Source organism: Crotalus tigris, unplaced genomic scaffold (genome assembly GCF_016545835.1).
Source record: "Crotalus tigris isolate CLP2741 ecotype Arizona unplaced genomic scaffold, ASM1654583v1 scf7180000018371.15429387391:27106975, whole genome shotgun sequence".
In the NCBI taxonomy this organism is placed as follows: domain Eukaryota; kingdom Metazoa; phylum Chordata; class Lepidosauria; order Squamata; family Viperidae; genus Crotalus; species Crotalus tigris.
Genome location: NW_024096970.1, coordinates 154315 through 175672, shown reverse-complemented (window position 1 = coordinate 175672; position 21358 = coordinate 154315). Strand labels below are relative to the sequence as shown.

At 41.5% G+C, this 21358-nt stretch overlaps 1 protein-coding gene across 1 annotated transcript in view; it reads right to left on the bottom strand.

Moving 5' to 3' along the window:
- The window catches only part of GRIK2 (glutamate ionotropic receptor kainate type subunit 2), a gene marked incomplete at its 5' end in the record, with an annotated part of 311327 nt that overhangs the window by 139742 nt on the left and 150227 nt on the right, over window positions 1-21358 (bottom strand). The window contains one exon of the mRNA XM_039351925.1: window positions 2537-2655. Coding sequence (XP_039207859.1) covers window positions 2537-2655 — 119 coding nt within the window. The remainder of the gene's footprint in view (window positions 1-2536; window positions 2656-21358) is intronic.

Below are 21358 nucleotides of genomic sequence, written 5' to 3'. Positions count from 1 at the left end.
CCCTTGTGATTTTTTTAAAAAAATGAACAAAGAAAAAGAAAAAGAAAAGAAAGGAAAAGAAAAGCTGACAGCCTTGGACATGACAGCCAACTCCAGCACCAGATTTTGCCTAGAATTCTGCAGGGGAAAAAAGTAAAAAAAGTACCTTTCAGATGTGGTTGCTCCTATGCCCTGTCAGTCAGACACTTAAACAATAAAACACTAATAGTGCCAAATAAGCCCAAGAGCTTATACTGTTTTCTTTAAAGCAGACACTTAGAAAAGTCAAACAAGATTTGGAAGAAAAGAACATAGATATGTTTGCCATTGTTGCCCCAATTACCACAAGTTCGTATCTTACCAAGGAGACAAAGAGGGTGCCACCAAAGCCTGTAAAACAGAGCCTGGTTAGGGGCTGACTGTCATGTACCCAAGGTAACGTCATGTCCAGCACTATATCCCACAGTTTCCTGGGAGTAAGGGAACCAGGCAAGGAATGTATGAGTTTCCTCTATCATGTAGCCTCCAGCATTTGTTTCCTTGGTCAGTGCATTAGGAACAAGATAGTTACAAGTAGACTCTTTGTGTGAGTCAGGAGTTGTTAAGCCTAGGATGGTCTCTTTCTATGAAGATTGATTTCCATAAGCATTTCCATCAATTTAAACAATTTAAAAAGAGTTCTCTTACGTTGGGAGAAATTTTTTTTTCATGTAAAAACAAACAATGGGTAAGACATGATGCAGAAAAGGGTTTACATTAACCATTTCTGCTGCAATCCATGCATAATTAGCAGAATTCAATTTATCCCTATTTAGAACACATCATAAGTAAATTAAAATCCACTGATTTAAATTGAGTCATTTTAAAAGAGAAGTATGCCTGAATTTTAGTTAAACTGTGATTATTTTATTATAGATTTAATTTAATCTAAATTATTTATTTAGTTAAGTGTTGACTATTCTTCAGTAAGAATGTATTGGATGGGGACATTTTATAGTCAGAGGGCTATATATTGCTTTAAATGTCATGTGGTGGCATCACTTTCAAACAGAGAAGTGGACATAGAACAAAATTTAAATTTGATTAAACATTATTGAATACAATGTTTGTGATTATTATTTTATCTGTGTTTCACACTTAGCTCACTGAAGATAATTCAACAGTATATTTGGAGGTGTTATGATTTAAGGGGATACCAATATAGATGCTGAATAAGATTGTAATTTAACAGATGTGCTGCATCAAACTGCATGGAAATATAGTTACAACACTACAAAATATGTTCTTAAATTTATTTAAAAAGAAAATTATTTAGATAGAAACTTGTCAGTGTGAAATGTGAAGTGCCAGTGCTGTACAGCTTACATAAGAACTATGGTCTTTCCTATGTGCAGATGATTCAGTTTACATATCTTAGTAAACCATAATGTTGCATGAATCAGCCAGTGCCTGTGGTCATTGTTTCCTTCCCACCCTTATCCACTTTCTGTAGATTTTATTACTGAAAATTAATTAATTAAAACCTAATTTTAGAGCTAGATATATGCACATACCTTCCTAAAGTTGTCAGGTTCTCTTAAAACCAGTGATGAAAAAGATATGGCCAAAGAGGAGGAGAGAATTCTTAGATATTCTATGGCAATATAGTAAGGACAAGAAGCAGCAGAGGAAGCATAAAAAATAATATGATTCTTTAAAGAATTAATGTGAGGACTTAAATCCAGTGCATTGAAATTTCTTTATGAGCAACAGAAGCTTATGCAGTAGTGAGAAAGCTTTGTTAGAAACTGAATGAGTTTCTATTGCTTACATTAACTACCTTGTAGATGCCCCCAAAGACAAATAAAATAACAAACTGAGCACTGCAAATTAAATGTGGCATGCACTGTATGACCTACAATCTCCATCCTTCCAGACTGATTTATTTATTATGTTTATTCTCAGGTTAATATATCTATTAACATACCTATTATTTTAGTAGCCATTTATATTTTGGTTATTTATATCTTTCCTTTCAGAGAAGGTACAGTATGCAATACATCAATGTTTATTCTGTCAAGTGCACTAATGGTCATTCATTAATCTCCATTTTTGAGGGGATTCTCAAATGGAGCTTGTTAGCGACCAATAATGCACACAGGGATGACATTTATTAAACATGCACTAAATGGCATTTTGTTTCTGCCTTAAGTACAGAAGGGGGAGGTTAATATTGGAACGTAGACAATAATAAGGATAGAAGAGGTCCATGCTTTCAGCTTTTGCTTGATGTAGACATTATGTTTGGAGAATGCAAGTTAATGTGTTCATTAATGACATGTACCTCCACTTGGGATTAGACTGGAACTGTCTAAAAATGCTGATATTTTTTATTTATGCTCATTTCCTGGCTACTTTGTTTCTGAAAGCCTGTTCATTTAAAAAAAAAAAGCTGGTCTATGGTTACATGCACAGAGGTACCCATGCAAGCAGGTTGTGCCAGAGAAAAAGAGAACGATTACCCCCAGCAAAAAGTGGGACATGGCACCCAAGAGAAATAGCAGACTGAATCGTATACCTTGCTGCATGAGAGCTCCAACTCCAAACCAGAAACTATTTAGCAAGGTAAAATTGTTTTCCACCACGTCTGAGTCAGGATTGCAAGGGTGTGGGTTATACCACTCATAGGGACTAAACCTGTGGTAATTGACAAAGAAAAAAAACAGATTTAACAAGCAGCAAACCGAATGTTTATCCAGCAAATTTGCTGCAAAAGAGCAGAAAAACAAGAAAAAAAGTTAAATAGAAAACAGAAAGAAAATCTTCACAGTGAAACTACATTATACAATAGAAAGAAAGAAAGAAAGAAAGTTTCTATCAGCTAATTAAAAACTGCTTTATTAATAACAATAATACAGTAATGTACTTAGAAATAATATGGCCCCAAGAGAAGTCACTCAAAAGCTTTTAGTAAGCATTACTTAATTCTCAGCAACATTACACCATGTAGCTATCAGGCATGTTATTACATATCAAGAAGAGGAAACTGTTACATTAAGCTAATTAGCAAAGACTTAATTGCATTTTAAAATTAATTGCAATTTTTCACAAAAGCTTTCAGCCAATGAGCACAGAAGGAAATCAATTATAACTGTGGGTTAATATATTTTATTAAAATTCAAAAGATATTATTATGATTCAGCAATTATTATTATATAAATCTGAAATGTATGTGAAGTTTGAACCTCTAGATCAGGTTAGAACTTGTATAAATTATTTGGAACACTCAATAATCACAATAATTAACTGACAAAACTCATTTCAGAGACTCCCTTATATTTCTGGCCCTCAAAATTTATTTAACTGAAGAATGGACTGTTTTAAATCCACATTTAAATCCACATTCTACATCTCTTGATTATTTATTTGAGAAATGATAAGTTTCTCTTTTAGGAGCAGGACTAACTTTTCAAAAATAACAGTAACATCATTCAAACTAATTATTGATTTTTAAAAAACTATAAATATGTGTTATTTGACTACTGGAAGTGATAACAACAGAATAATGTGCAATATTTACATCATTGATGACTTCCAGTCTGAAATCCAGTGTGTCAGGTTATGGCTGAAACAGGGATAGGGAATTTATATACCTAGAAGTGTTGCTGAACCATAACTTCTTTCACACTTTATTGCATTTGCCATGACTTCTGAAAATTATAGTTCAAGATGTGGAGAATCACCCAAACTAAAACATGAAAAGTTCCCTACTTATTGTTCATAGGTTTTTATGTAAAAGCATACTTAGAAACAAGTTCTTATAAAGTAAAATTTAATTTCCAAATTAAATGATATTTAATTAGTTATTTGTATGTTGATGAGTAACATACATGAGATGGATGGCTATATAAATTTGATAAATAAAATAAAAAAAACCAAATAATTCCACCTCAGGCAAGCATCTGGATAGTAGAGAACCCGTTAGCTTTGTTATTAGGTTTTTTAATTTGGCACAATTAAAATTGTGTATTTAATACAATTGCATATTAGAAGGAGAAAAGAAAGAGCAAAGTAAACAACGTATCAATAATTCATCAGATATAAGAATGTAAGAGCTAAATTCTTGATAATGCATTATTATAACATCTCAAATCTTTAAAGCCACTCTTAAAAAAACCAAATTGAAATATGAACCCATTATTAATGCATTAAAGGATAGAAGGGACAAGAACTTGTCACGTAATTAAACATATCTGAATAATGTTTCTCTCACTTCAGAGAATTCAATCTTATTTCCAATAATCTTTTCAGCACATTAACATTCAAAAGATCAAACAAGCCATTTTTATCCTCTTAATAGAGTGATAGTATATCTCCTGCCTTAAAAAGCCTGTGCTTGAGAAACAAAGAAATGTTTCATTTTGGTCTCACAAGGAAAACTGACATTGCTGCTCAGAAATAGTTGATGGGCTTATAATTATATATTCTGACTCTCTCTTTTTTGTGCACTGTTTCCCAAGTAATCTAGACTTATTTTATTTCTTTTATTGTGTATTAGTATAAGAAGAATCCTTTTCAATATACTTTGTCTTTGATTTAGTAACTTATTGACATCTTTCAATAGCTGTATGTTCATAAGGATCATCCTAAGGACAAAAATATGATTTATAAAGTTTGGGGGCTCTGAATTTACTTGTTTAATTGAGTAGGTTGGGGTTTATATGTTTTAGACACCTTGGAATCAAGGGGAAATGGTTCAAAATTCCATATTCTTGGTCATAATACAAGAATCACTTATGAAATGAGTAAAAGAAAATACTGTCCTTTTCTGGTTTACTATAATTAAATGTATCTGAATAAGATTTTCACATACATGACACTAAAATAAAGTTTCATGTCTCAGCCATGAATGAAAAATATATAAATATTCTTACATTGGGGTACATGGACAAGACTTGACTTTAGGTTACTACTACTAGCTTTCTATCTACACGAAGCATTAAAGCATGAGAATACAATTATGGGACTTAGACCACTTTTTCGGGATCCATGGACTATACTTGAAGACGGGAAGTTAGCATGTGTCTCTCTGTAACCTTTCACATATCACTAATGAACTTTCATCTCAGTTCAGTTTTGGATTATAGAGAATACTGCCTTAGATGTATATTGTATGTACATGAACCAAATTATCCAATATAGTGTGGAGTTCTTTCAGACCCACTGCATGTCAATAATAAAATAACTGCCATAATGTACTAACTGAAATACAGTAAATAATAATGATTTATCTCCTCCAAATACTGCATAAAATGTTCTGTAAAGAATATTATAATTCAAGGAGGAATTATGTTGGCAACCCTAAATGAAAATTTACTGAGATATGTACACCATATGAATTCCATACATGAGACATCTTTTCTGGAAAATCATAGAAAATATTGATATTTATCTTTTTCCAGGAAAGGAAGAAAAAAATCAATTTTATGCATTCATTTACTTCCTATTAAGATTTTAAAAAAAACATTAGAGAAGTAGAAAAGAAAATAAGTTTATTGCTCAGAATTGATGAAAGAAAGAAAAAAGCTGGATGGAAATACTGATGAATCCATTCTTAACAAAGACTCAGAAACTTAGCAAGATATTTACTGTGGAAGGAAGGTGAAAATCCCTATCCGACTTCCAAGCAATTCCCAGTTGTTAGTATGAAATTAAGAGAGTTTTACTCTTCATTTCAGCTGGTCATAACATTTGCTTGTTTGTCTCCAGATTCATGTTGATGATAATTTCCATTATCATATATAATGCCAGGGCTAATCAGTATAATAAAAACATCCATGTAAATAGTTTCCTGGAACAATTTTGATGTTTACCAGTTTGAATATTATCTCACAGTTATTACCTCAAGCCATCTCAGCAGGTTATGAACAGCTGGAGTGAAGTTTAGAATGGATCCAAGAAACTTTAACCATCAGAACCCTAAAATAATTTCCAGTGGCTTTGTAAGGACTTGGTTATGTTGAACAAAGTAGACGAATGGCACTGCAGGTGCAACAATGGTGGGAAAATATTATTATATTTTGCCACTGGTATTGCTGTGATATAACCATTAATATAGACTCTCTCTAGATATTTGGTTAGATTTGATCCTGATCTTTCTACAACAGTACTCCAGATAGCTCTTCTGTTATTTTATACCCTGGAGCTCTTCTGAAAGCCAGGGAGATTGTCAAGATTCTCAACAGTGAAAGGCTGAATAAATACAGTCTGATCCAAGACTGTCTCAACCTTTCATCCCAGTGATGACTAAGGTCTCAATTGAGCAGTGTAGCAGATTCTCAGGGAATTATCAAAGTACCCTCTGAATACCTGGTGATTAAATAGGTCTGTCAATAGATTGTCTGTTTGCTCACTTGACATTGCTTGCTGGAATAACATGACTAAGAACACCCAATTCCGCAGACAAGTGAGTATCAAAAACATTTTGCCATCTTCCCTACGACCTTTGAACTAAGTGACCTAACTAGCATCAGACTGATTTGCAAGCTTTGAGCATCCTTCTGTTATATGCAGCACTTCAATATGGAAAATGCCCAAGATCTGGAATCTATGAAGAATTGTGCTTTTTTTTTGCAGACCTAGAAGTTAGCTAAATCTACTTTTTTATATTCTTTAAAGGAGAAATCTATACCGATTTGCAGCAATTGTTTGTTATGTGTTGCTTATCAACATTTCAATTAGGAATTTAAAAAGGGGAAGAGAAGAGGGAGGAGAGAAGCAGCCTTTCAGTGCAATATGGTGAAACCTTTCAAGTTGTTTTGCTTTGCAACAAATGTCCAGGAGCTCCTCCATCTTTCTTCTTTTTCTTCTCAAACTGCTATGCTTATTAATTCTGAGGTAGCATTGCCCTTTCAATGCATTTTTCATTTATTGATTAGTTTATTATAATAATCTTAAAAATATGAGGAGAGAAGCACATTTAAAAAACTTATAAAAAATGCCTCCCCCAGGCCATTAGCTGACTGTGTCCAGCAGGTCAGCGGTTCAAATCTCACCGGCTCAAGGTTGACTCAGCCTTCCATCCTTCTGGGGTAGGTAAAATGAGGACCCAGATTGTTGGGGGCAATGTAAATATATATATATATATATATATATATATATATATATATATATATATATATATACACATTGCTTACTGGTGTACACTGCTTAGAGAGTGCTTGCACTTAAAGCGGTATATAAGTCTCATGAATAAATTCTGTCATACTCCTGAAATGGGCTGGCTACTGCTTACACTCACTGACTACTTCCCATCTTCTTTAAAAAAAAAATGCCTCCCCATCAGCATAAAATCATGCGAGGCAATGCCCAGTACTGGAACACAGCTTTTAAAGTTTTCCACATATACATAGAAGTTCTTGACAATCCTGCTATTAATTCGCAAAACAGGTGAGATGCTAGCTGTAGGGCAATCCAGACAGCAATTCAAATACCTTTAGAAGGAATTATTTATGAGTCTCTTTGCTTTCATCTTGCAGTTGTCTGGATATTTGCAGCCTAAATCTCATAGTTCTCCATAAAGCTGTTGAAAAAAAAGGGGAAATAAAAGTGGAAAGGCAAAATGTATGGAGCTCTAGGAAAACTCGGGAACTACTGTGCTCACTTTAGGAAACATCCCATCTCCCATTTGTTCCAGCAAATATCATTTAACATTAATGGGGAAGAGCATGTACCATGTTTCCCTGAAAATAAGACCAGGACTTTTTTTTTGCCTACAAAAGAGGCACCAGGTCTTATTTTTGGGGGATGCCTTAATCACCTCCGGCACAGACAGCCCCACCCAGCAGGTCCACTTCTTCTGGAGCCAAAGGAGCAGCTTCATTCTGCAGCTGTATTCTGGCCTGCATTTTGCAGTCAGGCCTTTGTGGAAGGCCTAAGCAACCAAGTGCCAAGCTATGGATTCAATCCATAGTTCAGTCCTCTGCTGCTGAGGTCTTGCAGAACCAAATTTGGTTCTTGCTGCACAGGCCTTCAGGAAAGGCCTGTGATTGAGAAATGTAGTCCTGGCTTCAGAAGACGCCTCAGAAGAAGTGGGCTGGTGAGAAGAGGCCTGGCTGCAAGGTAAGTGGGTGCAGAGCATGTGGGGCAGATCCACATACACCCCTGGTATAGCTTGATTTTTAAGTGTGTGCCTTGTTCCAAAGGACAATATAAGCCCTACCCCCCACTCATTTGGGGGGGTAGGGCTTATATTGGGCCCATACCCAAAAATCAAGCTAGGGCTTATTTTTGGGGTAGGCCTTACTTTTGGGAAAACATGGTATACAAATGATGTGTCAATGCTGCAAATACTGTATATTCTTGCTTTGACAATATGCAAAACTGTCTGGCATTTATTGGGTTAATACTTAGCTTAGACTGAGTGGGGAAAAAGCCCGGGAAAGAAAGAGGAAGTAAACGTTTGACCTTCTCACTAATTGGATAATGTGACCTGTGACTGCATGAGAAAGGAGGGGTTGAGCAAGGAAAGATTGATGCCAGCGACAGGAAGTTCAGATTCTGGCATAACCAGTCCAACATGGTGACCGGCAAAAATTGTAGCTCTGCAAATAAAGACTTTAGGAAACATGCCTGAAAGTTCTTTGAAGTGCTTCATTAGTCGGAACATGTGACATCATGCCAGAATCCACACTTTTTTCAAACGATCTACGTCCCGATCTATCAACAGTTGCCTCTATGCCTGAGAGGAGCTGGCAAAGTTTCGGGGGAGATCTCATTATGGAGAAAGAAATATTGCCTGAAACCAGCCCCGTAGCTGCAACAGTTTCCCCGGGGAGGAAAGCGACAGCCAGCAAGCTGGGGGAGAGAGAAATTTGGCAGATTTCCCAGCTGAGAGCGAAGACTTCAAAAGCAGCATGGACAGATAACACAGTTATGGGTGAGTCATTGGAAAGATTTCAAAACTTAGAAATGAGAAACAGAAAACAGTCCCTACAAAGTGAAACCTTCATCCCTAAGAGAGAGAATCCCAGTTTGAATCCTCTGCAACAAAGAGGAAATTGGGTTCCCCAGCAAGTGGCTGATCCATGTCCTCTGAACTTACCACAGCCAATAGAGGCCTTGCAATGTCTTGGGGTGGTACAGAAGCCAGGAAATCAGCAGCTGGGGGGAGAACAGCCACAGCAAGGAGGTTGGCCACAGCCCCCAAACGTGCAACCCCTGGGGCATAAATCTGCAGCCAGGTTGGGGCCTACAGCAACTGGGGTGGCCACAAGAGCGATGGGGAGCCCAGCAGGAAGCCTGTCAGACCCTGCCTTTGCCAGCCAGAGACCCCAACCCTGAAGAGAGGGTGAGTTCCAGTCTGAGGCATCTGCAGCAATGGGTAGATGGGTTTCCCCAGCAGATGAATGATCAGCAGCAGCAGAGGGCACCACCACCCCCTGCAGTCCAACAACAGAGAAGACCACTACAACCCCCACTTGCGCAGCCACCATTGGGAGGCCTACAGCAGCAGGGGGTACCATCCAACCCCGCTGGCCAGCAGCCATGGAACCAGCCCCAGTGGGGGCCACAGCAGCCTGTGTTTGCACCACCCTTCAATGGAACGTTTGATGGGGACCCAGAGAAGCTGATTTTTTTCCTCAACCAAGTGCGTTCTCATCTAAATCGCTGGGCCTATCTCTATCCGGAACTAGGGGCCATGGTTGACGTCATTGGGGCCAACCTGGAGGGAGAAGCATCTGAATGGCTGAACAATCTATATAGCGAACAAGCCCTCGAATTGGAGAATCCCCATCTCTTTCTCTTAGGACTGAGAGAACAATTTGAAGACCCATCCATCGGCCTCAAAGCAGCAGGACAAATTCACAAAATAAAACAAGCAGGGAGGCCTGCCCTGGAGTACGTGCGAGAGTTCCGCAAGATGGCAGGTCGAATAGAGGGGTGGCCTGAGCAGTCCCTCATCCATCACTTCATCGAGGGATTAGATGATCACCTCTCCCAGGCTTGCATCTATCGAGAAGTACCTGATCGGCTGCAGGAGTGGTACCAGACGGCCGTGAAGCTGGATGTTAAGCTCTCTCGCTATAAAAAGCCTCCCCCACAGGAACCCGAACAGCAACCAGAGCTACCTGAACAGCAATCACCCCCACGAAAGCCTTCAACCACTGCAAGGGCTGAGAGACCCAGGCCACCTGCACGCCCTTCCTTCGAGTGTTTCCGGTGTGGACAAGGAGGACACCGAGCGGCCACCTGTCCAGTCCCCTACCCTCGACTGCAGAGCAAGCCAGGACCGGCGATACAAAAGAAACCTGCTCAGCGGCTACCAAGAGAAAAATCTAATCGACTCACGCAAGAACCAGTCGCCCAGGTTACACCCCACACACAGGAGGATGCCAAGACTCCAGGTGGACCTGCCCCTGCTCTTCCCTTCTTTGATAGCGACGATGAAGGAGAAAACGACCCAATGGTGAGTCAACAAATCCTGCCTTTTTCACTGCCCGTCAAACTTGTAATCCCTACGTCTGGGGCACAAATAGACTTAAACGTACTAATTGATTCAGGATGTACCCGCTGCATTATTAGTCCGGCGTTTGCCATGAAAATGGGCATAAGGGCAAAACAGCTTTCCAAACCGATGAGATTTGAGCAAGCCGATGGCTCCCTGATGGGAGGGACTCTTATTACACAATTAACGGAGCCCTTACGCCTAGAAATAGGTGCACACTGGGAGTTTATTCGTTTCCTGGTGGCTCCAAAGATGACCGAGGCAGTGATCCTGGGACTAGCCTGGTTGGACAAATGGAAGCCTTTTATCTGGTGGGAGAAACGAATGAGAATTGTGAGACTACCTATAGGGCCTGATCCCCCCATTGATTCAACAGATGTTACCGGGCATCTTAGGCCACCCAATGAGCGAGCGCACATGGCCGTCTAACTGACCCCAGGTGAACCAGTCATCCCCAAAGAATACTTGGACCTGGCGGAGGTGTTCAGTGAAAAAGAATGTGATGCCCTACCCCCTCACAGACCCAATGACTGCTCCATCGAACTGGTGCCCGGAGCCAAACTCCCACGTCCGAGGATGTATGCTATGTCCCCCCTCGAAATGGAGGAGATGCAGCGATATGTGAACAAGAACCTAGCGAGGGGGTTTATTGAACGGGCCAAATCTTCCGTGGGAGCCCCTGTGTTGTTCAAAGAGAAAAAAGATGGGTCTCTTCGTCTCTGCGTAGACTACAAGGGACTCAATGCTGTAAGTGTGGAAAATAAATACCCCCTCCCCCTCCTAAAGGATTTATTGACCCACCTGGCTAAGGGGAGTGTCTTCACTAAGTTAGACCTAAGAGAGGCATACTACCGGGTGAGAATAAAAGAGGGAGACGAGTGGAAAACTGCCTTCAACTGCCCTATGGGGAGCTATCAGTTCAAAGTCATGCCATTTGGACTACAGGGGGCCCCAGCCGTATTTATGCAGTTGATTAATGAGGTTCTACATGATCACTTGTACAAAGGGGTTTTGGTGTATCTTGATGATATCCTGATATACAGCACAAACATGAATGATCACATAAAACTAGTGAGAGAAGTGTTAAAGAAACTATTGAATGCCAAGCTTTATGTCAAATTGTCAAAATGTGAATTTCACCGAACCCAATTAGACTATCTTGGCTACCGAATTTCCAATGAGGGTATTGAAATGGATCCAGCCAAGGTAAAAACTATAATCGAATGGCAACCCCCAAGGACTCGCAAACAGCTCCAAAGCTTTCTGGGTTTTGCCAACTTTTATCGTCAATTCATCCCTTCTTTTGCCGAGATTGCCCTTCCTCTTACAGAACTACTCAAAACAGGCAAAGGAGGAGGGAAGCCACGACCGGGCCAACCACTAGCATGGACAATGAGCTGTCAAACAGCTTTTGAGAATTTAAAGAGACTATTTGCCGCTGAACCGGTTCTAAAGCACCCCTGCCCAGGGAAACCCTTTGTGATTCAAGCCGACACCAGCGATATGGCGGTTGGAGCAGTGTTACTTCAAAAGAACAAAAATGGGATCCTGCAACCCTGTGCCTACACCTCTAAGAAATTCACTGAGAGCGAGCGAAGATGGGCAATCTGGGAGAAAGAGGCCTTCGCAATTAGGTGGGCGCTATTGAACTGGCGACACTATCTAGAAGGGAGCAAGGTGCCATTTGAGGTATGGACGATCACAAGAACCTAGAGGCACTGAAAACTCCTCGCAAATTGTCACCAAAGCAAGTACGGTGGGCACAGTACTTTAACCGCTTCAACTTCACTCTAAAGTACATACCAGGAGGAAAGAACTTTCTAGCTGATGCGCTATCCCGGTTACCCCAGTACAAAAGTGAGCGAGAGCAGGTTAACGAGGCAATTATTCCCAATCCACAAACTGTTACTCAATTTACACCTCGCAGGGTCCCCAATCCGGATGACCCTGGAGTGAAGAAAATAAAACGAGAGCTCCTCACTGACCAATGGTTCAAAGATAATCAAGCGTCCCTAACATGCAGGGATGGCTTGGCTTACAAAGGGGGGAAGTTATATTTGCCAGAAGCGCTCCGTCTAAATGCTCTCAACCACAGCCACGATGTAAAGCAGGCTGGACACTTCGGATATTTGAAAACCCTACACCTCACCCGCCGGCAATTCTGGTGGCCGGGGCTGAAAAAGGATGTGGAAAACTATGTAAAAAGTTGTACTGTATGTGCTACAATGAAAAGAATCCCTACTCATTTGGGGGGGTAGGGCTTATATTGGGCCCATACCCAAAAATCAAGCTAGGGCTTATTTTTGGGGTAGGCCTTACTTTTGGGAAAACATGGTATACAAATGATGTGTCAATGCTGCAAATACTGTATATTCTTGCTTTGACAATATGCAAAACTGTCTGGCATTTATTGGGTTAATACTTAGCTTAGACTGAGTGGGGAAAAAGCCCGGGAAAGAAAGAGGAAGTAAACGTTTGACCTTCTCACTAATTGGATAATGTGACCTGTGACTGCATGAGAAAGGAGGGGTTGAGCAAGGAAAGATTGATGCCAGCGACAGGAAGTTCAGATTCTGGCATAACCAGTCCAACATGGTGACCGGCAAAAATTGTAGCTCTGCAAATAAAGACTTTAGGAAACATGCCTGAAAGTTCTTTGAAGTGCTTCATTAGTCGGAACATGTGACATCATGCCAGAATCCACACTTTTTTCAAACGATCTACGTCCCGATCTATCAACAGTTGCCTCTATGCCTGAGAGGAGCTGGCAAAGTTTCGGGGGAGATCTCATTATGGAGAAAGAAATATTGCCTGAAACCAGCCCCGTAGCTGCAACAGTTTCCCCGGGGAGGAAAGCGACAGCCAGCAAGCTGGGGGAGAGAGAAATTTGGCAGATTTCCCAGCTGAGAGCGAAGACTTCAAAAGCAGCATGGACAGATAACACAGTTATGGGTGAGTCATTGGAAAGATTTCAAAACTTAGAAATGAGAAACAGAAAACAGTCCCTACAAAGTGAAACCTTCATCCCTAAGAGAGAGAATCCCAGTTTGAATCCTCTGCAACAAAGAGGAAATTGGGTTCCCCAGCAAGTGGCTGATCCATGTCCTCTGAACTTACCACAGCCAATAGAGGCCTTGCAATGTCTTGGGGTGGTACAGAAGCCAGGAAATCAGCAGCTGGGGGGAGAACAGCCACAGCAAGGAGGTTGGCCACAGCCCCCAAACGTGCAACCCCGGGGCATAAATCTGCAGCCAGGTTGGGGCCTACAGCAACTGGGGTGGCCACAAGAGCGATGGGGAGCCCAGCAGGAAGCCTGTCAGACCCTGCCTTTGCCAGCCAGAGACCCCAACCCTGAAGAGAGGGTGAGTTCCAGTCTGAGGCATCTGCAGCAATGGGTAGATGGGTTTCCCCAGCAGATGAATGATCAGCAGCAGCAGAGGGCACCACCCCCCCTGCAGTCCAACAACAGAGAAGACCACTACAACCCCCACTTGCGCAGCCACCATTGGGAGGCCTACAGCAGCAGGGGGTACCATCCAACCCCGCTGGCCAGCAGCCATGGAACCAGCCCCAGTGGGGGCCACAGCAGCCTGTGTTTGCACCACCCTTCAATGGAACGTTTGATGGGGACCCAGAGAAGCTGATTTTTTTCCTCAACCAAGTGCGTTCTCATCTAAATCGCTGGGCCTATCTCTATCCGGAACTAGGGGCCATGGTTGACGTCATTGGGGCCAACCTGGAGGGAGAAGCATCTGAATGGCTGAACAATCTATATAGCGAACAAGCCCTCGAATTGGAGAATCCCCATCTCTTTCTCTTAGGACTGAGAGAACAATTTGAAGACCCATCCATCGGCCTCAAAGCAGCAGGACAAATTCACAAAATAAAACAAGCAGGGAGGCCTGCCCTGGAGTACGTGCGAGAGTTCCGCAAGATGGCAGGTCGAATAGAGGGGTGGCCTGAGCAGTCCCTCATCCATCACTTCATCGAGGGATTAGATGATCACCTCTCCCAGGCTTGCATCTATCGAGAAGTACCTGATCGGCTGCAGGAGTGGTACCAGACGGCCGTGAAGCTGGATGTTAAGCTCTCTCGCTATAAAAAGCCTCCCCCACAGGAACCCGAACAGCAACCAGAGCTACCTGAACAGCAATCACCCCCACGAAAGCCTTCAACCACTGCAAGGGCTGAGAGACCCAGGCCACCTGCACGCCCTTCCTTCGAGTGTTTCCGGTGTGGACAAGGAGGACACCGAGCGGCCACCTGTCCAGTCCCCTACCCTCGACTGCAGAGCAAGCCAGGACCGGCGATACAAAAGAAACCTGCTCAGCGGCTACCAAGAGAAAAATCTAATCGACTCACGCAAGAACCAGTCGCCCAGGTTACACCCCACACACAGGAGGATGCCAAGACTCCAGGTGGACCTGCCCCTGCTCTTCCCTTCTTTGATAGCGACGATGAAGGAGAAAACGACCCAATGGTGAGTCAACAAATCCTGCCTTTTTCACTGCCCGTCAAACTTGTAATCCCTACGTCTGGGGCACAAATAGACTTAAACGTACTAATTGATTCAGGATGTACCCGCTGCATTATTAGTCCGGCGTTTGCCATGAAAATGGGCATAAGGGCAAAACAGCTTTCCAAACCGATGAGATTTGAGCAAGCCGATGGCTCCCTGATGGGAGGGACTCTTATTACACAATTAACTGGAGCCCTTACGCCTAGAAATAGGTGCACACTGGGAGTTTATTCGTTTCCTGGTGGCTCCAAAGATGACCGAGGCAGTGATCCTGGGACTAGCCTGGTTGGACAAATGGAAGCCTTTTATCTGGTGGGAGAAAGGAATGAGAATTGTGAGACTACCTATAGGGCCTGATCCCCCCATTGATTCAACAGATGTTACCGGGCATCTTAGGCCACCCAATGAGCGAGCGCACATGGCCGTCTCACTGACCCCAGGTGAACCAGTCATCCCCAAAGAATACTTGGACCTGGCGGAGGTGTTCAGTGAAAAAGAATGTGATGCCCTACCCCCTCACAGACCCAATGACTGCTCCATCGAACTGGTGCCCGGAGCCAAACTCCCACGTCCGAGGATGTATGCTATGTCCCCCCTCGAAATGGAGGAGATGCAGCGATATGTGAACAAGAACCTAGCGAGGGGGTTTATTGAACGGGCCAAATCTTCCGTGGGAGCCCCTGTGTTGTTCAAAGAGAAAAAAGATGGGTCTCTTCGTCTCTGCGTAGACTACAAGGGACTCAATGCTGTAAGTGTGGAAAATAAATACCCCCTCCCCCTCCTAAAGGATTTATTGACCCACCTGGCTAAGGGGAGTGTCTTCACTAAGTTAGACCTAAGAGAGGCATACTACCGGGTGAGAATAAAAGAGGGAGACGAGTGGAAAACTGCCTTCAACTGCCCTATGGGGAGCTATCAGTTCAAAGTCATGCCATTTGGACTACAGGGGGCCCCAGCTGTATTTATGCAGTTGATTAATGAGGTTCTACATGATCACTTGTACAAAGGGGTTTTGGTGTATCTTGATGATATCCTGATATACAGCACAAACATGAATGATCACATAAAACTAGTGAGAGAAGTGTTAAAGAAACTATTGAATGCCAAGCTTTATGTCAAATTGTCAAAATGTGAATTTCACCGAACCCAATTAGACTATCTTGGCTACCGAATTTCCAATGAGGGTATTGAAATGGATCCGGCCAAGGTAAAAACTATAATCGAATGGCAACCCCCAAGGACTCGCAAACAGCTCCAAAGCTTTCTGGGTTTTGCCAACTTTTATCGTCAATTCATCCCTTCTTTTGCCGAGATTGCCCTTCCTCTTACAGAACTACTCAAAACAGGCAAAGGAGGAGGGAAGCCACGACCGGGCCAACCACTAGCATGGACAATAAGCTGTCAAACAGCTTTTGAGAATTTAAAGAGACTATTTGCCGCTGAACCGGTTCTAAAGCACCCCTGCCCAGGGGAACCCTTTGTGATTCAAGCCGACACCAGCGATATGGCGGTTGGAGCAGTGTTACTTCAAAAGAACAAAAATGGGATCCTGCAACCCTGTGCCTACACCTCTAAGAAATTCACTGAGAGCGAGCGAAGATGGGCAATCTGGGAGAAAGAGGCCTTCGCAATTAGGTGGGCGCTATTGAACTGGCGACACTATCTAGAAGGGAGCAAGGTGCCATTTGAGGTATGGACTGATCACAAGAACCTAGAGGCACTGAAAACTCCTCGCAAATTGTCACCAAAGCAAATACGGTGGGCACAGTACTTTAACCGCTTCAACTTCACTCTAAAGTACATACCAGGAGGAAAGAACTTTCTAGCTGATGCGCTATCCCGGTTACCCCAGTACAAAAGTGAGCGAGAGCAGGTTAACGAGGCAATTATTCCCAATCCACAAACTGTTACTCAATTTACACCTCGCAGGGTCCCCAATCCGGATGACCCTGGAGTGAAGAAAATAAAACGAGAGCTCCTCACTGACCAATGGTTCAAAGATAATCAAGCGTCCCTAACATGCAGGGATGGCTTGGCTTACAAAGGGGGGAAGTTATATTTGCCAGAAGCGCTCCGTCTAAATGCTCTCAACCACAGCCACGATGTAAAGCAGGCTGGACACTTCGGATATTTGAAAACCCTACACCTCACCCGCCGGCAATTCTGGTGGCCGGGGCTGAAAAAGGATGTGGAAAACTATGTAAAAAGTTGTACTGTATGTGCTACAATGAAAAGAATCCCGGGGAAAACTCCTGGGTTACTGCAACCCGTAGCAGACCCTTCTCAACCCTGGGAAGAAATAGCTATGGACTTTATAGTGGACCTACCTGAAAGTAAGGAAAATACTGTCATTTGGACTGTGATAGACCTGTTCTCGAAACAAGCTCATTTCATCGCCTGCAAAGGACTCCCATCCGCCCAACGCCTGGCCAAATTGTTCCTGAAACATATCTACCGGCTGCATGGTGCCCCTAAGCGAATAATCTCAGACAGGGGGGTGCAATTCACAGCGAAGTTTTGGAGAAATTTCCTTACATTGATTGGATCATCTCAAGGGTTATCATCTGCTTTTCATCCAGCCACCAATGGGGCCGCTGAAGCCGCTAACAAAATGGTGGAGCAATATCTTAGGTGCTACGTTTCCTACCAACAGACGAACTGGACTGATCTCCTCCCTTTTGCGGAGGTGGCATACAATAATTCCGTGCACAGCAGCACCGGCTACACGCCTTTCAAAGTAGCCACAGGGAAAGAATTCAACCCAATACCTGAATATCCTCAGTTGCCCTCCGCTTCACAGACACTTGATCAATGGGTGAGAGGATGGGAAGAAGTTTGGAAAAACACAAAAACTGCTTTAAAAAAGACTTTTGAAACCTATAAAAAGCAGGCTGATAAAAAGAGGGCTCCCCAAAGAACATTCCAAGTTGGGGAAAAGGTCTATCTGTCAACTAAATATCTACGCCTCAAATTGCCCAGCAAGAAATTGGGACCAAAATTCTTGGGGCCTTTCCCCATAGTAAAGGTCATCAACCCAGTCACAGTACAACTAAAAGTCCCTAAACTGTTAGGGAAAATTCACCCAGTTTTCCATTGTAGTTTGTTGAAGCCTTATCGGGGCTCCACTTTGAGACCTCCTCCAAAGAAGGCACCTGGACCCCTCGTAGTGGCAGGGCAGACCCACTATGAAGTGAAACGTATTCTTGACTCCAGAATCTTTAGAGGGAAATTACAGTACTTGGTACAATGGAAGGGATACCCATTGTCTGAAGCCACCTGGGTGAAATCTAGTGAAGTGAACGCTGACAGATTGATCGAAAAGTTTCATGTGAAACACCCCAGCAAACCGAAAGATAACCCTTAACATATGCTTTTGTTTCCTTACAGGATCTGTCCTTCTTGTAAGGGGGGCCGGATGTCAATGCTGCAAATACTGTATATTCTTGCTTTGACAATATGCAAAACTGTCTGGCATTTATTGGGTTAATACTTAGCTTAGACTGAGCGGGGAAAAAGCCCGGGAAAGAAAGAGGAAGTAAACGTTTGACCTTCTCACTAATTGGATAATGTGACCTGTGACTGCATGAGAAGGGAGGGGTTGAGCAAGGAAAGCTTGATGCCAGCGACAGGAAGTTCAGATTCTGGCATAACCAGTCCAACATGGTGACCGGCAAAAATTGTAGCTCTGCAAATAAAGACTTTAGGAAACATGCCTGAAAGTTCTTTGAAGTGCTTCATTAGTCGGAACATGTGACATGATGGAGATGCAGAGAGAACAGTTACATTTAGGCAGAAGAGCTTCCCCACTTAAAGCAAATGCTATTTGACACTACCTTTAAATGTATAGGCATAAATTCTAAAGAGATTAAAAGAGTTAAAAAGATAGAGTAACATAAAAATCTTAATATCCATACTAATTGTAACTCTAAAGATTGTAAGCTTTTCTTGCTCTAAAACAAAAATTGAAGGGCAAAAAAGAAAATAATGCTTTTTTCATTCAAGATATTTTAGGGCCAATGATTACATCATAGGTCCCCAACCCCTGGGCTATGGCTGTCCAGAATCAGGCTGCGGGCATGGCAGGCAAGTGCACGCGCACATGCATCCCCACTTGCACAAACAGTGGGCAAGCACATACCCTCTCTGCACCCCCTCCCAGTCCACAAAAAAGGTTGGGGAACTCTGGATTACATCATGACTACTTTTTTTTACACAAGCATCATCAATCTAATGAGAAAAACAGCAACAATAATCCAATCTGTTCTGATAATCTGAGATACCATAGTTTGGCATCTGTTGAGAGCTTTCATTATGAACTCAGAGTCCAAGTTATTATTTGCTACAGCAATGTATCTCTGAAACCAGCCTTAATCTTCCTAATTCTGAACTAAAAAAAAAAAATCAGCTATTTTCCAATCAACACTATGGCAACTTAATGAGCATGAAGCAAAGCTTCTCACATTTTCCCTGTTTTATATGATGAAATCAATTCTTTCATTAATTCAGAATATGTTTCCTGCATTTTTACAATAAGCATTTGATTTTCACTCATATCAGAATCTCTTAACTAAAGCTATCCAAAAATAGAAGTAGCAAAATACAAAATCAAATAATTTCAATTTGTAGGGAAAATGAAGTGTTATATTGAAAAACTCATTATACCCAATTTTATATATATAGTATCCTAAATTAATCTTATTACCACCAGCTTAAATCTGTTTATAGCATAGTTTCTAAATTTCCATATAGAGGTGAGATTATGGACAGCATAGCTGGATTAGGTCAAGCCAGCACTTAGTTTCTCAAAATGATCCACCAGATGCTTCTGAAGTGCTTATAAATAATGTTGCTCTTCCACCATTGTTCAGCTATAAAAAGTATGTGGAGGCAATATTGACTGTTCAATCCCAATAGTCATTAATAGAACTGGATTCCATAAATGTACCAATTTCCCTTTTAAAGGTTACAGATTAATGGCCATTGTCACATTTTGTGATAAGAAACTCTACAGATTAATTTCTAGTTAGCTATAAATGTATATGTGAATTTAAATTTGTTTTGTCTTAATATGAGACCACTTTATACCTACTAAAGTTGAATTACATTTGCCCTTTGGTTCATTTATCCAAATACAAACAATATTTCTGGAACTCTAGAAGATGCTTTTCAATATTTTGGTCAGGTTGGCAATAGCACGTCCCTAGCTCAGTGGTGGGATTCAAATAATTTAACAACTGGCTCTCTGCCCTAATGACCGTTTTAAGTATAAAAAAATGATATAACAAAAGATAGTTTATTATTTCATGCATTTAATACTTAAATAAGAACAATAAAAGAGGTACATAAAACTAGATGATGTTATAAGAAAGAGTTTTAAAATATTAATGAAAAATATTAAATAATACCTGGCAAAAAACTGTTATTTAAGATATTTCCATTTTTGAAATTCTGTTATTTAAATTTAAATCTTGGTATAAAATAGGAAAGCCCATTCTGCTACAGAGAACTACATTAGAGTTTAATGCATGAAATCATAGAGCCCTTTAAGAGCTTTCCTGCTCATCATTAGTTGCACTCTGTATAGCTAGATAGGAAAAAGTTCCAGAGCCACAACCCCAGCTAAAACTTGGTGGTCTCGCCCCCTTTCCCGTACGCACCAATCAGGAAACTAGTGAGAGAAAGCATCTATTCCTGAAATTACCTCTGAAAAGCACCACTAAGTTTTCGCCTGAGTGACGTGATCGAAGGTGCCGCATCTCTGTTTGGTTTCCGTCACTCCTCTTTTGGACTTTTGGGGAGGGTTTTTCTTTTCCCATCTGGAAGGAAGTTGAATGAAAACCAGACGTGTTCCAGAAAACACTGATTTATCATAACTGGTTCGCCAAACTCAACAAAAATTAGGTATCAGTTCTACTGAACCGGTGTGAACCGACTGAATCCCACCACTGCCCTAGCTTTAATTTTTATTTCTGTCCACATATACCACCCATACTATTGATATATAATAATCAGGTTTCAAATCTTCGATATAATGGACTTTATATTCTCTTTGAAATATAGAGCAACATCATTCTCATAGCACTCTTCCTGGTCCTTTCTATAAAATTTGCATCTAGAAATGATTGTGTCCCACTGATTCTCTCCATATTTTTGGGTTTCTGTTGCTTGGCTCAGATATGTTTTTTTAACAGTCCTACGTACCGTATCCATTTCCAAATTGTTATGAGCCTTTTTCACAGCCCTTTTCTCTCCCTTTCATTTCCTTATTAACATCACCATCCATTAACTCAGATCCAGCATTTTTGTTTTTTCTTGTAATATTTCTTGAAATATCTGCACCCTTCTTTACCAAATGAAGGCTTGTAAAAACTGTT